Raw genomic sequence first — 13610 nt, forward strand, 5'->3', positions numbered from 1 at the left:
CACAACAAAGACGTGACTGTTAAGAATTTTAAGAAATTAATAGCAAACATGATATGAGTGGTTTTAAAAGACTATTTCTACATATTTATTCAATTTAGTTCTTACCTAAATTCCAGAGGCATTCGTTTTCTGGGGAAGTATTCTCCCGATCATTGCTGTATTCTCCTATACAACCCACAATTCTGGTGTGAATGTGAACCTTCCTTCTAAGCCAGAAGAGGTGACCTTGCCCTCATGCCTGCAAGTGCACGAACTCCAGTTCTACTCTCTCATTTGTATCTGACCACCTGATTCTTGTTTTGCAGTCCCCAGTCTGTCCCAGATCGTCTGAGGATCCGAGTGAACAAAATCAGTTTACAAGACTACGAAGGATTCCACTATGACAAAGAGAAACTCCGGGAAGCTTGTAAGTTGCAAGTGTCTAATGGATTTCATGTGATCCACCTGTCCTCAGCTTCTTGATTCTCCTTTGATGGGTAGATTCTCTAGCCCTTCTGTCTGAAAATATGGTCAGAGATGTGAAGACAAACCTGGTAACATGTGAACTCCTGGTGATAATATGTGAGCCGAGGGAAGAACTGGGAAGAGCAGGCAGCAGAGTCCAGTCATTCTGCTGTGGAGCCCAAGTCGGGAGCTCTGGACTGATTCACCACTTTAGTCTCAGCTTTATCTAAAATGAGAAAGCAAAAAGCTGATGATACTGCATGGTTTGGAAACACTCAGAAATGCTTCAGATAACACAAAACTCTACCTGGAGCCTGCATTATCAAATAAGTCCCTTATCCTTTTATAGGTGCAGCTTAGTTATCCATGAAGGCACACCTGCCACTTTGATTTCCTGTGCTATGGTACTTAGGTGAAAGAAAGTCCCTGAGATGTTCAGATCATAGAGTGATTCATCAATAATGAGAGACTATTGTTTTTCAAATTTTCAGTTAAGTCCATGTATGAATTACTTCTCATATTTATAGTTTCTGTCTGTCTCTTTGAATACACAGCTAATTGTTGGTTTACTTCATCAGTCAATATTTATTGGAGATTGTAAACATTCTGGTCACTTTTTTAGATCTATTTCTAAATCATGATATATGAAATCATTGGGTAAAGTAGACCAGAAGAAATTAAGACCACAGGAATTCTAGACGTTAAGTTTCTGGCTTCCTTCTTAACTGAGGGTGTCAGTAGCCAAGTGCAGTAAGACCAGAGAAGATAAGGGAGGCCAGTGTCCAAGAGGACAGGCAAGGGTGTAACTTGGAAGAGAGGAGTTTTGTGTGGAAAGAAGATTTATTAAGCAGAACTCTGTCTAGTCTCCAAATGTGGTTACAGTAGAAATGTAGAAGAGGCAACAGTTAAATTGGCAGGAGTGGAGGTGGGTGGGAAATGCTCCAGAGAGACTGACTTCCTGTTCGGATTCTTGAATCTGTGATCTACAGAGGGCTTTGTGGATGGAAATCCCAAACCTAGGACAGTATCAGGAGGGGTGCGGGGAATTCTCAGCCTGCAGTGAGCGAGTGTCGTTTTCGCTGGTGACCCAGTTACAGAGCTGGCTAGAGCTTTCTCTACCCTTTCAGTTGATTTTGTTAAGCATCGGTGCCTTTGGTTTTGTCTCAGCCTTCACTTCTGTCCTTTACTGTCATTTCCTTTGGTAGCAAAGTGGGTTGAAGGAGGAGTAGTTCTCTCAATCTCTGCATTTCTTCCTTCTGTTAACACCACTGAATTTTCTAATGTAAATGAGATCTAATTTGCAGTGAAAACAGAGCTACAGTGTACATTCGGTTGAGTTTTAGAACTATTAATTAGGAGAGTGTTTTGTGTTCTTCATGTCAAATTTTCAAATAAATAGTGTAAAACGTTTTCAAAGTAGCAAAGAATAGTGGATCTCAAGTCAGATTTTGTCTTTTACCATCGACTCTGAAGAAAGTCAGTGGGGACAGGGGAAGCGTTTGAAATTTGGGGCTGAAATGAGATTTATGGCTCATTGGAGCCTTTCAGCTATCTGTTCTGTCTTCTCTGTGGCTTTCTCTGTACACCATTGGCAGAGGTAATTGTAGTTTGAGTTTTTACAGAAAGATGACGTCTCCTGGCAAGTGCTTTGCTCATCATATCTTATGTGACAACACTTCTGTGTGGAGAAACTTCTTAAATTTGGACAAGTATTTGGCATAAATGTGGGTCCAACAAATTCAGCCATCTTTGGAAGCCAAAAGGACCCATCTCAAAGGGGAGGAATAAAGAGGGTATTCAAAAGATCTGAGGTTGAAGAAGACAACACTAAGTTGGAAGTAAAAGTTGCCCCCTCAGTCATTCTATTTTTAATATATGGCAGTGATGCTTCTAACTTTTAGCTACCCAGGGAAGTTTGTCCTTTGAAGTTACGGTTGTTCCTCCTAACTTTGTTCTTTTCCATGGCTCCAACTTTCAACGGATGACAAACTCATGGGAGGGCTCACAGACTTCAAACGGAATACAAAGGCAAAGCGAAAAAAAAAAAAAAAAGCATGAGTTCCTGTGTGATGTGCGTGCCAAAACTGGTATCATTTCAGAGGCATAATTAAATGCAATTCCCAGAACACATCTAGATAACACATCTAGACTCTAGAAGTGTACTCTGACCTGCATCCCAGGAGAAGAGAGAGCGCGAGCTCTCTTAAACAGTCCATTTACAGCCATCAAAGTGTGAACTAGAACAGTAGTGTGTTAATGGGTTTAAAAAATTAGTTCCCTTTCTGAATGGCACAAGCGAGTGATTTATTCAGGCAGCATGTGGCTGTGTGCCACCCGCATTTAATAGATTCTTGCCCATGTGTCTGGATCGTTGCTCCTATTAGATTACAAGTGTGGATGTTTGTTGTTTACCAAAGCCCTGCTTCTATCTGTGGTGCAGGGTTCTCTGATAATGCAGAATAGCAGCCCCTTTAATTGCTTTACATATTTCAGCATGAAGATGACTGTACTATGGCAAATATTTCCCATCTCCCTTCCACTGAGGAAACATTATCCTGTAAAATAACAGCATGGGGAGGATGAGACCTTGACAGTCTCTTTCCCAGCTCTTGTCGGTAGATTTCAGACTTTGTTAAAACATTCAGTCTTCCTCACTGTTGTGTTTAGATCTAAACATCTCCCCAAAGCCTCCTGTGTCTGGAAGGTGATTGGAGGACACTATGCTCATTAATGGATCAGTCCCCTTGTGAGTTCTTAGCTCACTTGCTGTTAGGTAATGAGGACTCTTTGGATTTGGATTACTTGGGGCAAGACCTAGAAGGGTGTATTCTTATCTCTGGCCCCTCCTGTATCTCTCTGCTTCCTGGGAACCATGAGTTGAGCACCTTTTCCTCCGCCATGCCCCTCTGCCGTCCTGTTTCTGTCCTGGAGCCTGCTGACCATGGACTGAAACTATGAACTAAGTAAACCTGTCCTCCTCTAACTTTTGGGTGTCAAGTATTGTGTCTGAGAAATGGGAAATGACTAAGGCACACACTGTTTATGACTCATCAGTTCTGGAGTTAATGGTTACAGTTGGCAATAAGGGAATGTCTATCCAACTGAAAAGAGAATGTAAAGAGAAAGTGGCCATATTAAAAATACGTTAAAGCCAATCTATAATAATGTCATCATAAAATCACTACCATCAACTGAATGAGGTATATAAATGGATCATTAATGATGTGTGAAGTCATATAGACCATGCAAAGATAGTCTGTTGTATTTCCAGCTCTGAAAGAGATTCATTGAGAAGGCATATATTTTTGTATCTAGAATAACTTGATACTGGCCAAGACATAACTCTATCCCGTGACAACTGGTTAAGCTTTCCTTTTAGTACTAACTCTGTTTGAATTGCTAGGATAATTCACAAGAGTCTAGGGCATAGAAGACTAACAGCTAAAATCAGTTTTGAGACAACTGAAAACAATTATAGCCTGTAAAGATAATGTTCAACAACACTTTTACACACACTGTCTTAGAATAATGGATATAATATATAGTATATATGTGCTAAGTATGTTGGTTGATACTCATGATATTAGGATTAATTAGGTACAGCATTCAAGCATTTTCACTAATGGCTTTTCCCTGGTAAGTGGTTTATTAAGCAAAGTCAGAAAAGTTTGTGCTTGAATCTCAGTTGCAACCTTGTTGAGTAATTTAACTTCTCTGATGTTAGAATCTCTCATCTCTAAAATGAGAATATAATTGCAACCTCGTAGAGTGCTGAGGGTTAAGTGTAATCTTATACATGAAACCCCTGGTGCTCAGACTGGCTCATTGCCGGGCTCTCCAAAAGTGGCAGCGGTGACTGTTGTGGCTGTGGCCATTAAAACAGCTCTGCTGTCACATCTCCTGTTAGACGGCAGGTTCATAAGGCCAGTCCAGAGGAGAGGCTGACCTCCTTCCACTTGTGCCTGCCATCAGCACCAGCTCAGTTCCTCACCTGTGGAAACAATACTGAGAACACAAATAAGCACAGCCTTCTGCACCAGGTTGGTCCTAGGATCCCTTGTGGATACCAAACTCTATGGATGGTCAAATGGTCATACAAAAAAACAGGTTAGTATTTGCATATAACCTTTTCACATCCTCCCATGTACTTTAAATCATCTCTAGATCACTTACGACACAATACAGTGTAAATGTTAGGTAAATAATTGCTGCTGTACTGTATTCTTTAGGGAGCAATGACAAAAGAAAAGTTTGTACCTTTCACATTTTTTGAATCTGCAGTTACTGTATTGTAGAAAGATTACGGGAGGGAAATGTAATGGATTTGCTTCTATTTTGCCTAGTAGTATGAAAGATTGCTCTGATGACAAGATACTTAGACCTATGATGCAGGTACGCATATGCATGTGCCCATATTTGATGAACCTGACAGAGATTTACAATTTCTTTCTTTTCTTTTTTTTTTATTTTAAGGAGAGTAGTAAATGAGAAACAAACAAGCAAAATAGAACAACAGCAGCATGCCATTATCATGAACATAAACAAATCAGAGCAAGAACATTCAAAGTGATACAGGGTCTAAAGACAAAATAATATGAATCAACAGTGGTTGTTACATTACATATTACTATCCTTAACTACATTGTTCAGATTACCAGACATAAGAATGAAAGATTGCTCAAACCATTAAAGAGAATAAGAAAATAATTCTCCAATAAAACAGTAGAGATAATACAGAGTTTCACTAGACAAGATGGTAGGAGTTCACCATATAATTTCCTTCTTTACTACGTTCTTCCAAGTGGATCCTCTGATATCCATCACTGAGCTTTTTGAAAATCAACTTTCTGTTTTGCAGTAATTTTAGATATATAAAACTGTTACCAAATACTACAGGGAGTTTGGACTTTATGTTACTATGGTACAGTTGTCAAGGAAGTATAGTGCTACATTACTATAGATTGTTGGACTTTCTACTCTAGGGAGCAGTTCAGCACACGCTATTACATTAAATTGGCCTGTCTGTCCTCTGTCCCTGATGCTGTCTGACAGCGGATGGTCTTAAGGAGTACTGGACAGCTGTCTGGTAGAATATCGTCTAATCTAGCTCTCTTTGTTGTTCTACTCATGATTAGACTGGCGTCATGCCTGCTTGGAAAGAATATTGCAGAGGTGGACAAGACTTCTTGACCCATTATATCGGGAGTCAGCTGGTACTACATGACATGCTGGGTATTATTAACCTGATCATTTGGTTAAGATAGTATTTGGCACTCGGAAGTTGCTCTGTCTTAAATCTACTATAAAGTTACTGTTTTCCTTTCCTTACTCTATTTTTCAGAAGTCAGTAAGTCTAACCCACTTTCAAAATGGGAGGAAAGCTGGATGTGGTGGCACATACCTATAATTTCAGCACTCTTGGAGGTTGAGGCAGGAGGGTTCCAAGTTCAAGCCCACCCTAAGCAACTTAGTGACTTAGCAAGATCCTGTCTAAAAAGAAAAGAAAGGGCTGGGTAGGTAGCTCAGTGTGAGGGAATTGGGTTCAACGCCAGAACTAAAACAAGCAAGGGGGCTGTGGAAAAAGGTTTTTCATTATTCCCAGCTTCCATGTGTGACTTCAGTTGTCAATAAATATTCAAAACTGATGGAGCCATTCAATCTTCATGTGTTCATAATTTTAATAACTACATAATTGCATCATTAAACGCCAGATACAATGCCAGATGCTAGAGATTTGAAAGATAAACTAGAACACGTAATAGTGAAATCTAGTTCACTCAAAGGACATATACCTATATTTAGTTCTTACTATAAGCAAGCCATGGTTGAAACAAACAGAATTAGCTTCCAAATTTCTGGAGTTTTTTCATATGTGAAAGACTGTGGTAGGGCTATAGAAATTCCATGTACCTATTTTCCCAGAAAACATCATTTAAATAATGCAAGGAGGAGATAATACACACACACACATGCAGACACACAGACACAAAAGTGGGAAGCCTGTCTGCCTGCTAATTAGCTGTGCAACCTAGAGCAGTTCATTTGTCCTCTGGAAGCTTCATTTTCCTTATCTGCTAAAGGCAGTGATTAAGTATTTCCTAAAATATACCATATTAAAATAAATGTTTAGCCCTGTAGAAATTATGTACAATTAAATTTTTCCTCGATGTGTTTTGTTAGAGAAGTTTTCAAAGCTCCAGTGCATTCATAACTAGTGTGAGCATAAAAACCTCGTAAGTGCATTTTATTTCAATACGTGGCTAAAACCACTGATTGCTTTTCTATTGATTGCTTCATCTGAAATTGAATCTTCTCCTCTCATTTAACAAGTTGAAAATGGAGCTGTTTAGTAGAGTTTAGGCCTCCGTTTGAAGGAGGCAGGTTTTCCAATTTGAAATCTGTCTAGGGAGTTAAATGATATGTTTGTCCCTTGTGTGGCATTGAGTGCTTTTCCTTTCCCAAGTTTGGGGGGTTTTTTTTGTCTTTTTTTTTTGTTTTTTTCTCTGGTACCGGGAATTGAACTCACAACCTTGCACTTGCCAGGCAGGTGCTGTGCCGCTGAGCTAAATCCCCAGCCCCTCCAAGTTTGTTTATATTTAGTCCTGTTTTCACCAATTGCTATTTGACCTGAGTTTTGTGCTTAGTTTCTTTCACACTTCTTCCCTGTCTGTTCTCTCTGTCTTTATCATTCTGTGTAAAAATGTAATGCTAAAAAATATTAATAGCAAACACATGTTATGCTGTCCCTACGAGCAAGAAAATATATTTACCCTTCTGTGGGTGTAATGTAACTTCATTCTCTCATCGTCCTTGCGTGTTAGGTAGTATTGTTACCCCCATTTCACATATAAAGTGACCAAGACACAGAAAACAAGCAAACCAGAAGGGGCCAACTTTCTCAATACCTAATCACTGTGGTGTCTGTTTCCTTTAAGGAGTGCTACTTATTTTCTTATGTAAAATATATTTCATAACACAAGCAAAACTTTGTATGTCAGTAACTTATTCACAATACCACTCTGATGCCTTTTTACATTTAAACTGACTTTTATCTTATTTCACCAAAGCAGTTTGTTGGATATTTTGTTTTTACATTTCCCTTCAATCCCAAATAAATCTCTTATTCTTAAATTCAGCATGTATATTGGTTATTTTACATATTTCTAGTACTGTTGTAACTGATGGGGCTGTGGAAAAGTGCTTACTTTCCTAGAGTTTAGAGTCCAGTGAGAGAGACAGTTAAATGAATAATGCATTATACCGGGCAATCTTTATAATAATATAATGCCAGGGAAAGCAAAGCAGTAGAAGGACAGAGTATCCTATATTTGATAAGGTAAGCAGAGACTGCCTTTCCAGATAGGCCATATTTAAGCAGCGACTTGATATCCAAGAACACAAGCACAGATGAGTTCCCAGGGACAGAGTATCCCCAGGCAAGGGACATGGCAGGTGCTACCTCAGTGGTAGACGCATTCGTGATATGTGTAGAAAACAGCAAGGAAGTCCATGTGGCTGGAACTTAGTTAGTTGGGTGGAGAAGCATGGAGATAATTTCAGCTTTGCAGGAAAGGGTCAACAATAGAGAAGGCGTGAAGGATATAGAGAAAGTGTGATCAGAAGGTGTCCCAGCAGTTGGGGAAGAACCGAAATATGCATGGATTTATTCTGCATAAATCTAGATGCTGAGTGCAGAACTAACTGCGGGGTGCTAAGCATGGAAATAGAGCAACAGACACAAGATCGATAGGGCAGAGCAAGTGAGAGGTAATAGGAACAGGGGAGTGAGATAAAGTGGTAGAGTTGGAGAGAAGCAGGTGGCATCTGGACACATTTGAGAGCCAGTGCTGGTGGGATGAGATGACAGATTAACTGCACTGAGAATGAAAGGTGAGTCAAGGTTGCCTCTGAGTTTCTGGCCTGAGCAACTTGATCAACAGAAGTAAGGGAAATGAGGAGGTTCCAGGAAGGAGACCAACAAGGGCATCTGGTGAGCTGGAATGACAGCAAGAGATCTTGTCTATTGGAAGCCAGGAGAAGAAAACTGTCTCATGAAAAGGAAGAGCACAACTGTCAGATGCTTCAGAGGCCGAATAATGGCATGCTGAGTATTGGTAATTAGACTCGGGTGGAAAGGTGTTTCTTAGTAACCTCACAAGAGATAGTGGATTGGAAAAGGTGAAGGTGAATAGAGCTGCTTTCATGTGCAAATGGAAGCAAAGGAAGTAATTCAAGATAGATTGCTCTTTTGAGGTATTTAGCTAAGTAAGAAGAGAAAATTGGGTGGTGGCTGGAAAAGAAAGTAGAGTCAGTAGAGGAATTTTTTATGGTTCACAAGTGAGGACAGCAGGTGTTAGTGTTGACGGACCAATCCAGCAGAAAGGGAGAACTTGATGCAGGAGGAAGAGGCCAGCTGCTGGGGCTGCGCCCTTGGTTGGGATGAGATGGGATCTGTGGGCAGTGGAGGTTATAGAGACAGAGAGGGCAGGTGCTCCGAGGACAGAGAGGAGCAGCAGGGGAATTGGTGCAAGGGAGGAGCGCTTCTTCTGTGTTCTCACTAAAACAAGAAGGGAGGCCACTAGGTGAGCAGGGAAGGGAGGGAATGGGTGTTCAGGAAGCGATGAGAAAGTGTGATACAGTCCACTGGAAGACAAAATATTTGACACACACAATCTGAAGACAGCAGGTGTATTTTGGTTCATGGTTTCAACTCGTGGTCTGCTGGTTCTGAGGTAGAAACATGATAGAATGGCATAGTGGAGGAAAACTGCTTACTTCATGGCAGGCAGGAAGCAGGGTGAGAGGGGAAAAAGCCCCCAACAAGAGATACTCTTCCAAGCCGTATTCCCAGTGGCCTGCTTCCTCCACCTGATTCCCATTTTGTAGTAGTCCACTCAGCTGTGAACCCATCGATGGGTTATCGATTGACAAAGTGCGGTCCTCGTCATTCCATCAGCTCCCTAGGTCCCACCTCTGAACAGTACTGCAGTGGGGATCCAGCCTTCAACACAGGGGTCTTTGGGAGACACATTCAGTTGAATCCATAACAAGCACTGTAGAAATGGATCCCCGGATTCATGGGCTTTGCCTAAACATGTAGAGCATTGCCTGCCATGTCTGGTGGGAGGGGATCTTGCTTTGTGGATAAATGTACTTTCATCTTTGTAATTTCAAAAAACTCTGATTCCAAGGCATATAGGGCTGAAAGATGTTGGTATTAATACAGATTCCTTTGTTATCTAATTGTGTTTATGATCCAAAGCTTTTCTTCATCTATAAGAAAAGAAGATGTGCTTCCAGAGCTGTGCTATATTGTTGTATTAGAAGTTACTAATGCTAAGTCTCAGGGAAGGCAGTGGGCCCAAAGTGTTGATAATGATATTTGGTCCTTTGTTGTTAAAACAGTCTTTAATAATGAGAGCAATCAGTTACAGGGACATCCCTAAATCTCAATTCAAACTGATATTTTTCCATTTTGTTCATTTACCTTATGTAATGTAATAGCCAAGTGTTTTTTTTCCTCTTTGACACTGGGCCTTGAACCCAATGCTAGACGCTACTCTATCACCGAGCTACATCTCCAGTCTATGTTATTTTATATTTTTTAAATTTTGATATAAGGTCTCACTAAGTTACTCAGCTGCCTAAACCGGCCTCATACTTGCAATCCTCCTGCCTCAGTCTCCTCAGTAGCTGAGATTATAGGCATACACTGCCATGTGCATGCCATTCTTATGTGAATAAGAGCACGGGGCTATCATAGTTCAGAGTCCACAGCACCCTTTCCTAGTACATCCCGATCTTCCTGAATTTACTGTCATTCTCCCAGAGTTATCTTGGGCTAGAATAGGATTCTTCCCCAGGATGTCACTGCCAGGAATGGGTTTGCGTGAGACTGCCCTAATCTACATCTCCATATGGCGGGTTCCTGTGTATAATTTGTTTACCTTTTTGCTTCCAGAAAGAGATTTGGGCCCCTTCTGTTGACTTTAGGAAGTCTTTCTGTTATTAATTCTCCACTTGCATCCAGTCAACTCAGAAACTCAGGGCTGCGTGACTGTGTCCTTAGCATCTGTGTGGTGGTGACATTGGCCTTCACCAGTGGTAATAGTGTGATGTTGACATTGTGAAAGAATTTTGGATTCGTGTGTCTGTAATTATCTAATAACATATTTAAGCTTTGGGTGTGGTTAGCAGTTGTCATTTGGGGGCATTTCATTGTTCATCTTGATTTCCACATTGATTTGGCTGGTTGGCCTATGCAGCCAAGATTCCAATGTCACAGTTAAGTATTTATCATCTCCCTCCCAAATACTTGAGGGCTGGCAGGAAATATCAATAATAGCTCTTCCCTGCGTGTAAGAATTTAGCAAATGCTAATTTCCTGATGGAAGTAGTTAGAAAATAATTAGAAAACCTTACATTGTTTTCCAACACCCATTGTCAAATGCATTTTAGGACCTTACAGAGCAAAGCTTCTATCACATTTCCCTGGGTATTAGTTCTAAGGAATAGTGCAAGTCATTTTGTCACCACTGGTAATAGATGAACCACAGTCATCGGGAGTCGGAAAAAGTAACACAGATGCAATTGTAAACGGTACCCATGATTGGGTTGCAACTCTCCCGCTGACTCTTTTCGTCTTTGTCCAGGAGATGAAGCTGTGACATCTCCTTTCTGCTGGGTTTTTCTTTCTCATTTCTGCTTTTCCATTTATCATGTGCTGCATGCTGATGACTTGGAAAGAGAAAAAGAAAAAGATCTATTTCTGAGTAACTCCTGAGGTGCTGCAGTCTGGGCTTTGGATGGATATCTGGGGAGGTTTAATGTTCTCTTCCCTCCTCCTCTTTCTGCTCTTTATTCTCCAGCCATTGGAATATTTTTCACCAATTGTGTCAGTAACACATTCTAATGTAAGGACCTATTTCTAGTGCCTTAGGTGTCATGGAGTCGGCTTTGAAGCATTTATAAGTGGTCCTCGTCATTCATCGTTACAATGTCCACTGAGTCTTATGTTATTTTCACAATCTTTTTCTCTCTGCAGCTTTCACTGTTGTCATGTGCCCTCTCCAGCTCAGCAGGTCACAAGCCCACCAGGGTGGTATACAAATGTGTCAGTAAAATGTAAGTCTCATGGCCATGCAAAACATTTGGGAGTTTCTCTGGCTCCTTTGTCCTCTTACCATTCAACTGGCCAAGGAGGGGTTAATTCTTCAGTCTTATCTCTTTGTCCCTTCTTTTTTACCATTCCTGTAGTCTAGATTTCCCCATTGTTCATCATATTTAATGCAGTAGCTTCCTAACTCATCCTCCGGCTGTTCACTTTGTCTTCTATCAATTTGTCTTTCATATTGCTACCAATGATTTTTCTAAAAACTTGTCAGAGAAGAGGTGGAAAGGTTTTTGATCATTGAGAGGGCGGAGCTAGTGGAAAAGTGCTGTGGGATGTTGAGGGAGGTGTTCGGGGTGATTAGGCTTTCTGTGTTTATTCACTGCCTCTCATTGTCAGTAACTAGTTAGGCTCCTACTCTACCACGGAGACTGGAAGATAGAGGCCCTTTCATCATATTTGCATTTCAAAATGGTGGAGAAATTTCTCAAGGAATGTGTTCTTTCCAAAAGTGTCTGGGATTGTTCAGAACTTTTGCCTAGTTTTAATGGTGGAATTACAAAACTGGCGAGAGGCATGGAAAGATTTACATCTGAGAGGAGCAGAGAAAGAATGTAAAATTGAAAATTTGCTGAAATAAATAATCTAAGAAGTAAATGGTCCCGCCTGCAGTCAGAACCTGTCTGAAGCTTAGCGGGAGGGAACAGAAATGCTTGCAAGGCCAGTGCACCTCTGCACCTTCATCCTCTGTTGGGAGACCCTTTAGTATCTCCCCATCTTTCAGAGAGGAAAATCTCAGCTTAGTGTTGTATAAAAAAGTCAAGCTTCTGGCCTCATCCTCATCCCACTTTACCATGTGCCTACCTAGCTTCCTGATTCTTCAACATTTTCTTCTTTTCATGCCTTGGTCTCTTGTAACGCAAAGATGATCTAAGACAAACAATTTCCTTTCCCTGGAAAATTCTTGTTCCTGTGGTCAAACTTCCTTACTTTTGTCAATTGAGAGATAACTCCTCATGGAATGTCTGGTCCTGGGGAATGTGTAGCTCCTCTGACCCCTAAGCACACTTAGTACTCGTCCATCGAGATTCCCATTGCAAAGACATCACTAACAGGCTGTTTTATGTACTCTCATCTCCTCCCAGTCTGTGCGTACCTTCAACACAGCTGCTGTGTCCTCTCCATATTATAGATCCACCTCCTGCACTACAGTTGTCCTTGGAACCAGAGAGTCCTTAAAACTTATTTGCTGCAGGGATTAATTAAATGACTTGTAGACCTGGAAAGTATTTTTTTCAATCCCTTGTGTACATATTTACCAAACTAATGAAAATAAAAACTGTGGGATTTTACTGAAGATCATAAATGCAGTAAGCATCAAGAGGATTAAAAACAGTGAATTGCATTTTCCTTGTTACCTTCTCAGGAAATAAACTATTGTACTAAAAAGTAGAATTTGATGTAATTTGAAACCCACTCAGATTTGTGGAGAACCACCGAGTTTCTAGAAAACACATCTCAGAAAGCTACACAGCTTCGTTTTATTTTGCGGGTGACACTTTTTTTTTATTTTAAAGATAAAAAAATGAAAACAAATTAACAAACACATAGATATAAACAAAACAACACAAACACAATAAAAGCAATACAGAATTTCAGACGTGATAAGAAATTAACAATGGTTGTTGTATTACATATTCTTATCTTCAATTTAGTTCCTCAGATAAACAAATATGCAATAGACATTCTTAATTACGTTGTTCTGTTTATGTGTTTATTTTTGTTACTTTGGGTTTTTTAAATGAAAAATAAAATTTATATGTATATACAAGGATAGCTGGAATAGGTGTATTGCTGATGTCTGTGATTTATTGAAAGGAACAGTCAATGCTTAAAATTTTCTTTTTTCTTGATCAATTTTGCACACTTGAATCTGGTAATCAGAATGACTGATCTGAAAACAACACTATGCAATATAAGAACCATGTTGAACTCCTACCATCTTATATGATGAAGCTCTGCATCACTTCCAATTTTTTTTTATTACTTGTTACTG

The 13610-nt window shown here is 40.2% G+C and overlaps 1 protein-coding gene across 1 annotated transcript in view; it reads left to right on the top strand.

Moving 5' to 3' along the window:
- Positions 1–13610, top strand: part of Dgki (diacylglycerol kinase, iota) — a 421640-nt gene that overhangs the window by 316827 nt on the left and 91203 nt on the right. The window contains 1 exon segment of the mRNA XM_013505028.1: positions 306–406. Within this exon segment, the coding sequence (XP_013360482.1) occupies positions 306–406 (101 nt within the window).

The sequence above is a fragment of the Chinchilla lanigera genome, unplaced genomic scaffold (genome assembly GCF_000276665.1).
Source record: "Chinchilla lanigera isolate Chin_1 unplaced genomic scaffold, ChiLan1.0 scaffold00093, whole genome shotgun sequence".
Lineage (NCBI taxonomy): Eukaryota > Metazoa > Chordata > Mammalia > Rodentia > Chinchillidae > Chinchilla > Chinchilla lanigera.